The following is a 14,079-nucleotide window of genomic DNA, read 5'->3' as shown; positions in this document are numbered from 1 at the left end:
AGCTTTGCATAGAAAGCAAGAGACAAAGAATTAAATGTTTGCTCTGACTGTTGCCAAAACATCCTGCACTGAAGTGATGGATGAGGTTTCCTGAGGCTAAGATGCCAAAGCCAATTAGCCATGTAAATGCACAAGAATGCCAGCTGCCAAGATCTAACTTTATTACTGTATTACTTAAAAGTGAAGACATCAGCAATGTTTAAGTTCATATGACTGCTGATCTTAAAACCTGCCTCTTAATAACTTCAAATGGGGGGGAGTGACAATGACCTTAAGTTGCAACCTTTTAAAATTATCCTCGAGTGTCATCAATTACCCATAATTTGATTATGTAAAGTATTCTGTTAATCAAATTAGTCTACATTATGTTCTATTTAAAAGAAAGAGAGACTGCAGCTTATTTCTTTTTGCATGACTTTTATGTAAAGTTTATATTTAAAAGTAGCAATTTATTTCAGTATTGCCTGTTTCAGTTGCCAAACTGCCCATCCCACAGAACATGATATGTGTAAAGTATATAGCTTACTCATTTATGGCATCTATTTCTGAATTCCAAAATAAAATTTTTGGAAAGTGTTTTGAGCATTTATCGACTAGAATAAAACATGCCTAAGTCTTTGATTATTTGAAAACATCTGTGTTTGATTTCTAAGCAAGTAGCTTGGGAATGTTGATCATACAATACACTTCCCTGCACAGACACTAGAATAATCTCCAGGATTCTGTGAAAGGGTAAAGCTTTTCTTCTGCTTAGGTGGAACAGATCTGAACGTTACTGTCAGTCACTAAAGAGCACCCATTTCTTTCAAACTTCCATATTCCTCCAAACTACCCAGGAAATAATTTGCTCCTTTTTCCACAATGTTATTAACTCCATAATAAAAACCATTTTGCTTTTTGCCTGTTGTTACACTTCCACTTTCTTTACTTTCCCACTGAGGGTACTAACAACATCATTTCCTGATGCACACCCTGGAGATGCTGACACAATAGTGGAAGCATGACAAGATGAAGACAGAGTATACTATCTGAAGGCTACAGAATGAGTGTCAGGCGAGTTTCATCTTGTATGTCCTCTATGAAGAAGATTGGAGTTCTATTTCTATCTCCTTTTTCCAGCAAGACCCAGACACTGAAGAAGCAGAAGCTAAGGAAGAGGCTTTCCAACCAAATCCAGATGACAGAACAGCAGAAAATTGCTATTCCTCAAAAAAAGGCAGGTCTTGCCAACAAGTGGCACGTGGCCTGACACAAGATGATGTTGAGGTCTAACTTGATACCAGAGAAGACTTGTTTCTTGTTAGTACTTATTTTTTGAATGCCTGTTGGAAGTTAAGTCATAAGCCTTTATCAACTACAGCTAGCAGCAAGTCATCCTGGAGACATTTACGGTCAGGCTGGATGGGGCTCTGAGCAACCTGATGGAGCTGTAGGTGCCCCTGTTCGTGGCAGGGAGGTTGGACCAGATGACTTTTGGGGGTCTCTTAAAATTCAAACAATTCCATGATTCCTGAGGCTGCTATCTGCTTACCTGTGTAACAGTAAAAATTTTGCCATGGGTGCACAAGACTTCTTTCCACGCAACACTAAATGCTGTCTCTGTTCCTCCCTTACCCAGGCAATGACAGACCTGTCCTCACTGGGAGTACTACCACAGCATCAGGGGGTTGTGCTCTGCCAGGCAGGGATGATTATACAAGCCAAAGATCTACCTCAGGGTAACTTCCAATGAAGAAAAGCAGACAGCTTCCCTGCAAGATCTCCAAGTGGAATTTTTCCTATAAGTTAACCAGAAGCACAGGATCAAAGTACTCATATTTTCTATCGGTATCTTTTAAGACAGAGATAAATAAGAAGAATTTTACTACCCTGACATAAAGGATAACCTAGTAGCTCCTTTAGTTTTTTGGGGTTTTTTTTCCCTTTTCCTTGTAAGAAGGAACCAAGCAACTGTTCTACTTACACTACCACACTATCAGCTCAAAAGCTAATAATGCAAGGAATGAAAGGAATATCTAGCCTGGACAACATTAAAGAATAAATACACATGGTCCCTTCCAGCTGCTGCTGTAACCAAAGGCACTGTCACCTCCAAAGAGGGACACAGATAACAGCCACAAATCACAGAAGAGGTGGTGGCAGGAAGACAGCAAGACTCCACAGAGCCTCATTCCTCATAAACAAACTGCCTCAAGCATTTACTTGGAGAGTTTTCAGTTATGGAGATTACTTCTGAAACATTAGAAAACTTAAAAAAAAAAAAAATAAATCAGATATTCTTACCTTCATTGTCATGCTAAAAGACACCCCAGCAGTGTTTGTATAACAATAACACAAAGAATAGTGTAGAAATACACAACCACATTCTAATTCTTTAAAAAGAGAAGCAAATAGTGGTTAGAAAAATAAATAAAGAAATCGACCTTCCTAGAGTCCATCACTGCTAACAATTCTGAAATATTTATTCCATCGAAGCAAATCTATCTGCCCTTCTTTCTACACTGACTCCGTCTTTTGACTAAAACTGTACCATTCCCAATGGAAAAGAAAAGGAGTTGGTGGCTTGTTTACAGAATGTCAATTTGAAAGTTGAAACAGAAATCATTTCCTTGTGCTGTAGCATATAAACTGCATAACAAATCTAACGGTCCGTCAAAACAAATGGGATTTTTAAAATACCTATTAGCCTAGATTTATCAATGAAAAAGTCATAATCAGTACCTTATTTTATATTAAAGGATATTTCTGAATTGGTACGTTACAGCATTGGCTGGTAATTTCTCAACAGAGTTACAAGGTACACAACGTGACAGAAATGCTATTTCGTAGTCAAATAGCACGGAAAAAAGCATTCAATTTGTATTTTCATAGGAGCATACACTTAATTACAACAGGCACGAGGTGTTTCTTGAAGCGCTCATAACAACTCAAACGCATCTGCAAGTTTGTACAAAAAGCATGTGATAAGCTGGTGAGAAAAATCACTCAGGAATGTTCGGCGTCAAAGTATTCATTGTGTGCCAGTAACTTCCTTTCAATATTATCACTTTGCCTTTAGCAAAAACTTGAAACTAGATGCCCAGCAACAGCACAGCTCATTATTGGATTTCTGCTGCTGCTGCTGCTTCTCTCGCCATAGCAAAACTCACCCCTCTTTCTTTCAGCCCTGCACACACCACCCCCACAAGGCATGAAACAATAACAAATTTAGTGTGCATGGAAAGTGATATTGGAAGGGTCTTGGCCTCAAACATTTGAGCCATGCTTTATATTCCATTATATTCCTGTCAAGCTCTGTTTGCTGCCGCAGCGTACCACACATCTTAAACTAGATTAGTGGTTTTGGTGCTTTAAATGTTGCAAAGCACGAAAGTTTGGCAGCATTCTGAATCGCTATGACTTCCATCCTGTAAGAAAGCAGACAAGTGTCTAGAATTAAAGCTGTGACTAAAGAACCCTGGATACTCATTTCTCCATTAGAAACAGAGGGATTCCTTTTTGATTGAATCTGTGCTTCAGCATTTTGCTTGCTCTTAGACCAACTTATCTCAAGCTTTAAGAGCCCAACACTTGTCCTTCATACTGCTTGGTTGGAATAAACAAAGGTTCAGCCAAAATGAAGCCAAATTTAGACCAATTACGTAACTTAAAAACAATTCAACTCTGGTACTGCTTGGACTACTTTAAAAGTGCAAGAAGCCATGCTCAGTTACAGCACTGCGCTCTATCACATATTGAAACAGCATCGCCCATTCAAGTGCCTTCAACCAATTTGTTTGATTCAGTATTTGTTTAATGTGGACAACATTTTCATTAGTTTTAGGTATTTCCAAACAGGACTCAAAATACCAATGAACAGTATTTTTATGAAAGCAGATTTATGGAAAGAGTTGGTTTGCTGAGAGAAATAGTAACACACTAAGCAAGCTCTCAGCTTCAGCAGCAGCCCCTAAATTTTCCAAAAAACATCATAAGTTCAAAATGTACAAAACATTGAAGTTTTTCCCTTGTTATATTCTTGACTGTTTTCTCAGCAATTCTGCTTATTCATATCTACCTCTAACAGTAGTGTTTCTCTTCACTAATACCCATCTCCAAAAAGGGATCTGTTTTACATTGCATCTAGGAAGATGTACTCTTCCCTCTGAACTCTGATAGGAAAACATTCTTTTTCCTTACTACTGATGGCAGGCATGGCTGCACATTTCTTCTCCTAATACGTCATCTCTTCCCTTGGTATACGGTATATTAAAATACTTCTTCACTGACAGGTGCACTGATGAGCTAACATCAGAACAGCAGCGAGTATAACATGGACTAGTCATGTTTCTGCATTAAATTCATCCAGATGCAATTGCTGACAATTTCTCCAGCTGCCATACCCAGGACACCAAAAACAGTGCCTTCTTTGTCACTCACTCTGGGCTCCTGCTAAATTTCTCTTTGTGTTAATTGCAGCAAAATTCATCACTTCCTTTCCCTGCATAGCAACCATTTTCTTTATCGTCTGCTCTCTGCACGTAGAACAGATCAACTTCTTCCACTGCCTTCCTCTCATCCAACTGCCATTACAGCAGCCTAGCTTCAATTCCTCCATAACTCTTGCTATTAAGAGTTCTAATATCTCATCTTCAGATTCTACTTCGTCCTTTTCTTGCTTTCTCATCTTATTTTTCAGAACTATATTTTTACCACTCCCTAACGCCTGCCGCTATGGCCAGGAGTGATTCCTATGCTAATTCCTCTCACTGCACTCAAGAACAAGTCCCCCATAGTGCCACGCTGCCTTCTGCATCCAGCTGCTTCATCTCACGTTTGAACTTTACATTGTTTAACCTGTGACCCCGATGAACAACTTGTTAATGTTAACATTTCCCATTTTGTAAGTACAGCACCATACATGATATTAAACAAGGCTAAGTGCTGGGTCCCGCACTTGGGTCAAAATAACTCCACATAGTGATATAAGCTTGGGGAAGAGTGGCTAGAAAGCTGTCTAATAGAAAGGGATCTGGGGGTGTTACTTGACAGCAGGCTGAACATGAAACAGCAGCACACCCAGGTGCAAGAAGGTGAATGGTATCCTGGCTTGTATCACAAATAGTGTGGCCATTAAGGCTGCGGAGAGATGGTCCCTCTCTCTACTCAGCTCCCGTGGGACTGCACTTCAAGAGCCACCTTCAGTTTGGGGCCCCAGTGACAAGCAGATATTGAGTTGAGACTATATGAAAAGAGCAACAAAGCTGGTGAAGAGTTTTAGAAAATGAGAGTTACAAGGAGTGGCTGATGGAACTTTTGTTGTTTAGTTTGGAGAGAAGGAGACTGAGGAGAGACCTCATCACTCTCCACAAATACCTGAAAGGAGGTTGCAGTGAGGTGTTGGTCTCTTTACTCAGGTAACAAGGGATAGGAGGCGAGTTGGAGGCCTGCAATAGTGAGGAAACAGCCTTACATCACTCAGGTTCGGTTTAGATTGGATATCAGGAAGAATTTGTTCATGAAGAGGGTGGTCAGGCATGGTTTAGTGCCTGGTAGGTCAGACTGGTGGATGCACTTGATGATCTTGAAGGCCTTTTCCAACATAAGTGATTGCATTCAAATAGAGTAGAAATTACAGAACAAAGCAAAGGAAGCCTTTGACATAAAGAGGTGCAGTTCAAATTTCAAGTTCAAGAATATAAGTAAAACTCAATTTCTTTTTGGTAAGAGCAAGAAACCCTTTTTATACTTCAGTATATGCTAAGAAGCATTTTCTCTTGGTGAACATTCCAATGACAATGTATCAGTTTTCCAATAATTTTATTTCTCAAACTTTTATAACAAAAAGTCCTAGCCCAGGTTAATCTCTTCCTATTTTTATTTTTTATTTTTTAAAGTTTTAAACTGAATTCAGACTTTGTTTCAACACAAAAATGCCAACTTTTTTCTTCAGCTTCAAAGCAACAACTCAAATGTCAAACTGTTCACCATTAAGTATGCCATAACTGTTTTGAAATATAAGAACTATAGGTATTAATCATGGGTGCCCATTTATTACTATCATCATCGTTTCCAGATAAAAATAACTGACGAGATTACATTTCACTTTCCACCTTTTGTTGGAATCTTGGGGTTCCTTTTGATCTCAAATTATCCATGAAGGGTTATCCTATATGTTCACCACCAATGCATCACTTACAATCCTAGAAATGTCTTGACTTTAACAAGTGCAATCCAAAATAGAACTTGAAAGGCTCCGTGCTGCTGTGTGGCCCCCAGCACAGACTGCTACTGCAGGTCTGTATTGGGGATCACAAATGTCAGTTCTTAGACAAGTTACAAGTTAAAAATGTCCAAACCCACATTTTCAACCACGTATATTACTTTATTTCTAAAAAGCTTCAGCTTCCAGAAAGCACAGTATTCCCATAAAAATCCAGTCCTTAGGGGTTTTGTTCCAATAGATGCAGTCTAGCAGAAAGCTACCTTAAGAAACTACTTCCATCCAAATTTTCCACAGAGCATATATAGTATTAGTATATATATATATATACATATATATAGTATTAGCATATATAGCATATATAGTATTAGCATATATAGTATTAACAACTTATTAAAAATAAGTTGTTAATCATAGATTCTATGGTTCTCATGTTTTTTAATGCCATTTTATTGTGTAAGCAGTCAGAAAATACAACCTGGAAGTTCAGGGTCACATAAATCTATAATTACTGGATTACTTACAATTAGTCATGACACTTATGTAGCTTGGGATGAAAAAAATAAAGAATAAAAAAAATCAATAAAGATGTTATTGCCCAGAACAAGAGTTCTTCCACCTCCTGCCTTCCACTCCATAACAGCAGCCATATACGTGGCTTTAATACACCTGTGCCCATTTCACTACATGAGTTCACCTGTACCACAAACTGTTGACCATTGCTAATAGGACAGTAAGAACAAATTTCTATTTTAGAAGTCCTCATATGGCTATAAAAATTCACTGAATCAATAGCCAAGATAATTGCTTGTAATAAGCAATAAACCTAATTACAATTACCCCCCTCTAACTAGCCGAAAGCACTCATGACAAAACACAAAAAGACATAATTATTGTTGCTCAGACTGAAAAACATACTTCAGCAAATATGAAACAAAACAATGCAGTGTGTTTAGTTCAGAGAACACTTTAATAGGCCCTGAAGATAGTATTACAGAATGCAAGAGTCACTTCACGTTCCAGTTACACGTTGCATTTTCATTACCCAAAAGTTAGCTTGAGTCACATTATGCTCCAGCTCTGAAATGTGGATAACAGTATTAATAAGTGCAGCTTGCCAGCTTTCAGAACATGCTGCAATCTAGAGATAACAAACATTTTAAAGGCATTGTAAAGTTATGAGTAAATCTTAACCAAGCATATAAAGTTCTCAACCAGAGACAAGCAACACAGGTAGGCAAACATTCACAGTGATTACACAGGTTGCTAACGAGGAAAGTACATCATGATCAAGGGCAATTTATAGGGCGAATCCTTGGCTGTGCAAAGTTCAAACACATGTGACAAAAATAAACCATTATGCTAAACACAACACTCATGGATTTAAACAGCCTCTTTAAAATAGAATTAAATTTGTTGATTTTTCCTTTATAACGCTGTTGAACTGCCCAAGTGAGCTGTTGGTATCACAGTTTAAGAGCTGCAAACATACCGATAGCTTTCTCAGAGTAGGGACACTCAGAGTGCTGCTGTTAAGCACACCTATTTTGTCCTTCTCTTGAAAAGTCTGCTCCCAATGAGTGATGACATGACCACCAACACATCCTGAACAAGAAGTTTCTACACAGTTGCTGCTCTTGGTTCAAAGAAAAACTCAAACTTTTCAATATTAAAGTTACCCTTGTAGGAATTCAATGCCACATTGGCATGTTATTGAGGATCTGAACATAGAATTATATTAATTTCAAGAAAATGGTTAGTCTCCTCCTCAAATTAGAAACAACTTTACAAAGAAAAGGAATCTTAAAGGATAGGGTATGAACCATCCAGATCACATGGCTATAGAAGACAGTAGTTGAAATTAATATAATTCATGGTGAGAATTAAATTACTCTCTTCTGAAGTCTGTGAATCCTAGTCATGGCTATTTCAGGACAGGCCAAGAACCAACTCCTGTTTAAAAGACATTTTTTTTCCACACACCTAAATTTGAGAGGGAATTCTAATAGAATTTGTAAATGCATTTTTTTATATGGGTAGGATATTTACTTGGAAGACATTCAGAAAGAGATGATGTTACAGTGTCCTACCAAGAATCCTCAGAATTACAACTGTCACCAACAACGACTTACCAGGATGGAAGAGAAAATATCAGTGTTATCACTAATCTGTGCTGCAAGAAATTGCCTTTGCCTCAATACTTCTATTAATGAATCTCCAAAGTCCGCGTGATTCCCTCAAGGCCACAGTAAAGTACAGTGTTCTATGTTGGTTAGATAATTATTTTGACATAACACAGTCATTCCTAAAGTGTGATCATGTAATAAAAGTACATTTTTAGAAAAAGTTAAGGTACAAAGTATGAATTTAGATAAACTTATTACTACTATTTTTTTCCATGAGAAAAACCAAACTGGCACAACCATCTGGTAAATATTTTTGTATGCACAGTACTTGACAGTGGTTTCAAAAACAATTCCAACGATCTCACATATTTTTACCATTTGAATAAAGGATTACTTACTTGATTTGCCATGTAAATTGTGAGGAGACCTCTCCTATAAACAGAAATGATAGCATCAGTGAACAAATTAAACATTTTGTCAATCAAAGAAAAGTACCTTAAGCATCTGAACATCTTATTAAAGAAGAGAGTTTAGTAACTGGTTTATTGATGGGGGATGAATCCTCACCATCCTGCAGGAAAACAGATATGAAACCAAAAATAGCACTTCCATAGCACAGAATCAAAGCAGAGAGGAATTACATGGACCAAGTTACTATGTATAACTTGTACTGCATGAGCCTTGAAGCTGTCACGCAGGGAGAGGCAAGGCACCGTGGGTTCCACAGCACGTACCAGAACTAAAAGCCTGTGCAGGACATGATGATGTAAGCGCACAAACCACAGCCAAAGTTAAACTGGGAATTCACAGGAACTGCTTCTGTATAAACTTTTACCTGGGGCAAGCATGGTGTCACCCAAGATGCCTTCACCATTCTGCTTATATTCTCCTTATATTCTCACAAAAAGTGCACAAAAAATGGACAATGCAGATGTCATGGCACCAAGCAGCACGCCCACCTGTCCCAGCTGAGAGCTACAGTGCCAACAGTGCCACTGCTTTTGCCTTTACAAATCTTCACCACGTTTCTTCTTTGTTCCCCTTCTACTGTATGATGCCTCACACCACGTGATGCTACTAGCTGGATGTTAATAGCATAAATCTGGGCTCATGCTGCCCCACATTTCCAGTACAATACCAAATACTGAGCTCTGGCTACATCCATGTGAGCTGCTGCAGCAGATTGTATCAGAAGTTTCCAAAAGGTCCAGCTATCAAAAATACAGTTATTTTCTGTATTCATTCACCAGTCAGTGAGCTTTGAGAAAGGTTTTGCACTTCCAACCACAGATTTCCTTCGCCCTCATTTGTCTTCTCTCTTCTATAGAGATTAGCTTTTACAGTTTACAGGCACAGTATCAGCATTTCTTACCTGACTATGGCTCACAGCATCTTAATTTTACTATCAGTCTTGGAGAATTTGGGATTTTTTGCATTGTTCCCAGTGCTGCTACACAGTAATTCCAAAACACAACAGCATTATATGTTTAATTGCTAATATGGAAACAAGTTTATAACCTGAATTCATCTGTCTTCACATCATTCTGGTATGGTTTTCTTTGTTTTGATGTGACAACATGAAAGGTCCAACCCAGGCTTGTAGGTATGTCACAGTTTTAAGTTTTGAGCATTCGTGGGGTGCTTAACAGAACTGCATGTTCACAAAATAACCTGCAATCACTGCAATTGCACAAGCAAGCAAATCAAACTCACAGACAGCCAGAAACCAAAAACTAAAGATCTGGTGAAGTTAGGAAACAGAAGAAACAAAAAGATAGGGAATAACACCCACAACTGTTAAAGCAATTAGACTTCTATACCTTGTAACAAAGCAGCAAAATCCTGCATGCTGCTTCTGACCAAGGGAAAAATTCACTTTGGATGGTAAATGAATTGAACTCGAGTTGGTCCACAAATGACCACTGAATCTTGCAGCCAGTTTGCCCAGGTGATTAAATACCATTGTTATTGCTCCCAATTATGTACACTTTTTTTAGTTTGTTCTCACAGAGGACAAAAAAAAGGGTATTTGATGTTTCTTGGGGTTGGTTAGTTGGTTGTTTCCCCCCCCCCTTCCCCCACCCTTTCCTGTACAAGTTTAAGAAGCTCAGGATAAATTAAATGTACAAACAAGTGTTTGGAAACAGCATTAAATTTACTCTTGACAACTATCCTGCCAACTCAGCTCACTTTGAGCCTTTTGGAAAACACCAGAACTGCAGTTCTACCTGCAGTAACATACTAACCCAAAAGCAGCTTCCACCTGTGACAGATGCAGCTTTCAGAGCACAGTGTGTATACTGACAACTGTTACTATGTGAGTAGCATGGTGATAACTTGGTGGATTTCCTCCCGCAGCATCTGTATCACACGGGCAGAGACAACATGCAGATGGAGTGGCTTTAGTCTCCCACATAAAAAAAAAACAAATCAAATGGAAGTACTAAAAAACTAGGAACTCTATCTGTCAAAGCTTTAGCTTCCCTTATGGTCCCCTCTTGGCCAAATGTAAAGCACAACCTGCAAAGACAAAGAAAGGAAAAGGGGCTAGAAGAAAGGAAGGAAAGAAACAAGAAGCTGCGCTGCAGCTGCACTGAGACTGATGCAAAAAGGAGGTGGTCAGGAGGAGGGAAAACACTCACACACAATGAAAGTGCCCAAGGAAGTAACTTCTGGAGTTGGAAGTACAGAAAGCTGCTATATGACATCAACTGAAAGTGCCTGCAGCAAATCTGCCTGCTGAACTCTAAGCAGAAGTAGGTTGTTGTTTTTCTCAAACCCATTCTGTGACTACTATAGCAATAAATATCCCCATGTTCCTACAAAAAAAAAAAAAAAAAAGTTCTTCCTGACCTTGTGCAAATGTGATCCAGCAAACTCAACCCAACTGTGAACTCCACTGGCAAAAAGCAGGTGGAAGTTCAGAAAGTGTTGCACTATTTTGTAATAATGGCAACTGATGGAAAACAGGACTGAAAGATGCAGTTATTCCAAGCAAAAGGGTCACAGATACAACCAAGGACTACTTTAAAGATGCAGCTGGTAAATAAGATGCCCGTACAATTGGGAAACAGTATTACAAGTGCTGGAAATAATTAAGTATTATTAATTATTAAGTTAGCCAGCCACGTATAATCACCTGCTCTGGAAGGCTTAAAGACGGCTAGTATTTCATCCATACTCACTCTCTCAGAGGTTGCTCTCCCCAAGACCTTCGCCTTAGCTTCCCATTGCTTCCCTTCCACTGATAAAATTTCCCACACCCTACACTGTCCCCAGTGACACACAGAATCTTTTATTTGGAGAAAGTGGGGGGAAACAATTAATGGAGGGTTGACAAGGTTAGACAAGGCTGAACTACAGCACATTCTTAAGACAGCATCCAAGAAAGCTGCACCTGTATTCTTGTGTGTTATAGAACTAGAAAGGCAATGTCTCCAAGTGCAGTTATCCAAGACACCTCACATCATCTGTGGCTGAACAACTTTCTACAGATCTGTTCCATTCTTAACGTTTAAATGACAGGACACATGCTTCCCAGATAATTCTCCTGTTCGTTTGATAGGACAAGGGGGAATGGTTTTAAACTGAGATGGGGAGATTCAGGTTAGATATTAGGAGGCAGTTTTTCACCCAGAGGGTGGTGACACACTGGAACAGGTTGCCCAAGGAGGCTGTGGATGCCCCATCCCTGGAGGCACTCAAGGCCAGGCTGGATGTGGCTCTGGGCAGCCTGGTCTGGTGGTTGATGACCCTGCACATAGCAGGGGGTTGGAACTGGATGAGCATTGTGGTCCTTTTCAACCCAGGCCATTCTGTGATTCTGTGATTTACACCTCAAAGAAAGGTTTCACTGAGTATAACTTTTTGAACATCTTGGTAGCATTCAGACCAAATACAAACAGCAATAGCTCTTCAACTCTGGCCTACAAAGCTCAAAGAACAACACATTCCCGTGACTGTACTGCTCAAAGGAAAGAGACTAAAATAACTCCACAAAGTTTAAAAAAAAAAAAAAAAGCTATAGGACAGAAATAGCAAGGAAGCCTAACAGCACACAGGGCTGTACTACCAGAACTGTAGGTAGGAGGTCAAAGGAAGAGACCAGTTCCCTTTACAGGTGGCCATTAGGCATCCCTGAACCACAACAGACATCCACCACCACGCACAAGTTGAGGGCAGGGGCACCAGATACAGGGGGTTCTTGGGTACAAAACTAAGCCCCTTCACCTTTTCAATCATGTTCTCTAAGATTTTAATCACACACCGCTCTTTTCGGAGCTCATTTTCAAGGACTAGAAATGAAAGTACAGGAAATTAGAAAGCAGATTAAAGATTTCCACTTCTTTGTTTAATCAAGAGAATTGTAAAATCAAAAGAAATCACAAAGCACCAGTTTCAACCTTTGAACTCCTCTTTCCGTGAGCAAGGTACACTTTTCTATATGAGTGTTCAAGAAGCTTTTAGCTGTAGTAAGAGACATGATTTAGTGGGGAAATATTGGTAGCAGGTGGATGGTTGGACTGGATGATGTTGGAGGTCTTTTCCAACTTCACTGATTCAACGATTCTAAATGCTATAAATTCTGGAAAACATTGATTGAGGCCAAATTCCAATTCCCCTAATGCAGGAGGTAGAGGCCCTTCTCACACCAGCAGGAGCAATGACCACTGTCCAAATCTGCACCACAATATGTTGTCTGTGTGACAACTTGCTAAAGACTGTTCTCTGGCTTGGCTTGACACATTTATAAAACTCAAATAATAACTTGACTATCACAAGTAATATAAGCTTTTCTTTAACATAATAGCAAGTCACATTAATTTTTAAAACACAGCAAGGAAGTTTTTTCATACAAAACTCACAGCCAGTTCTCTCTTCTTATCTATGGTTTGTCTTCTATGATCTTTAAGCTATTTCTCATCAATATTCATTCCTCCTTTGAGAATTTCTTGCCTTGCTCTCTCCAACTTAATAAACCTAATACGCAGCATTCCAGTCAAGTGGTTTTCTCATTAAGAACTTTTTTTACAATATAAAGTTCAAAACGTTGGTTTCTCTATTGAATCATAGGATCGTTAAGGTTGGGAAAGACCTCTAAGACCACTTAGTCCAACCAAGAGCTCATCCCCATCCTGCCCACTGACCACATCCCTCAGTGCCACATCTCCGTGGCTCCTGAACGCCTCCAGGGATGGTGCCACCACCACCTCTCTGGGCAGCCTGTGCCAAAGCCTTCTTTCATTTATACTACAAACCCTTCCAAGTAGGCTCTCTGAAATCTAGATGTTCATTCTAACTAATAAAATGGATCTGAAGTACTCTAAATACCTTTTGGTTGCTTTGTTTTTACCATCTGACTTTTTACAATCACCGTTTTCCTTGCTCAAAACAAAAGAGGAAAAAAGTGACCAGACCACAAATAACACAAGAAAACTAGAGCACGATGAATAACATTGTGCATAAAAATTCACATCAATTGACTAAACATTTGCCACTTCTAGAGAGAACAGGTGATAGCTGTAAGAATGAGCAGTAAAAGCACCATGGAGCAAGGTGCACAATGGCCAAGTACATCCCAGCCCCATGTTCTGCTGCAATTCCCATTGCCTCAGCATATAGCCGCAGAGTGCTAGAAATCCTGATGTATGCAATTAACAGCATGAGTTCTCTGCTTAAGCAGCCTCGCCAATGTGTTGTGTTTGTCCCAATATATAGCAAATTTAAAACGCTAGGGAAAAATAAAAATGC

General features: G+C 39.2%; 1 protein-coding gene and 1 long non-coding RNA gene across 3 annotated transcripts in view; one reads left to right on the top strand and one right to left on the bottom strand.

Annotated features, from left to right (window-relative positions):
* The window catches only part of LOC128074598 (uncharacterized), a 482,510-nt gene that overhangs the window by 45,989 nt on the left and 422,442 nt on the right, over positions 1-14,079 (top strand). The window lies entirely within an intron of this gene.
* Positions 1-14,079, bottom strand: part of TMEM135 (transmembrane protein 135) — a 164,991-nt gene that overhangs the window by 120,024 nt on the left and 30,888 nt on the right. For both annotated transcript variants that reach the window (XM_052670054.1, XM_052670064.1), the window contains one exon: positions 8,727-8,760. In XM_052670054.1, coding sequence (XP_052526014.1) covers positions 8,727-8,760 — 34 coding nt within the window. The remainder of the gene's footprint in view (positions 1-8,726; positions 8,761-14,079) is intronic.

The sequence above is a fragment of the Tympanuchus pallidicinctus genome, unplaced genomic scaffold (assembly GCF_026119805.1).
Source record: "Tympanuchus pallidicinctus isolate F22 unplaced genomic scaffold, pur_lepc_1.0 scaffold11, whole genome shotgun sequence".
Taxonomy (NCBI): Eukaryota; Metazoa; Chordata; class Aves; order Galliformes; family Phasianidae; genus Tympanuchus; species Tympanuchus pallidicinctus.
Note: the sequence above shows the minus strand (reverse complement) of the source record. Positions and strands in the feature narration are given on the sequence as shown.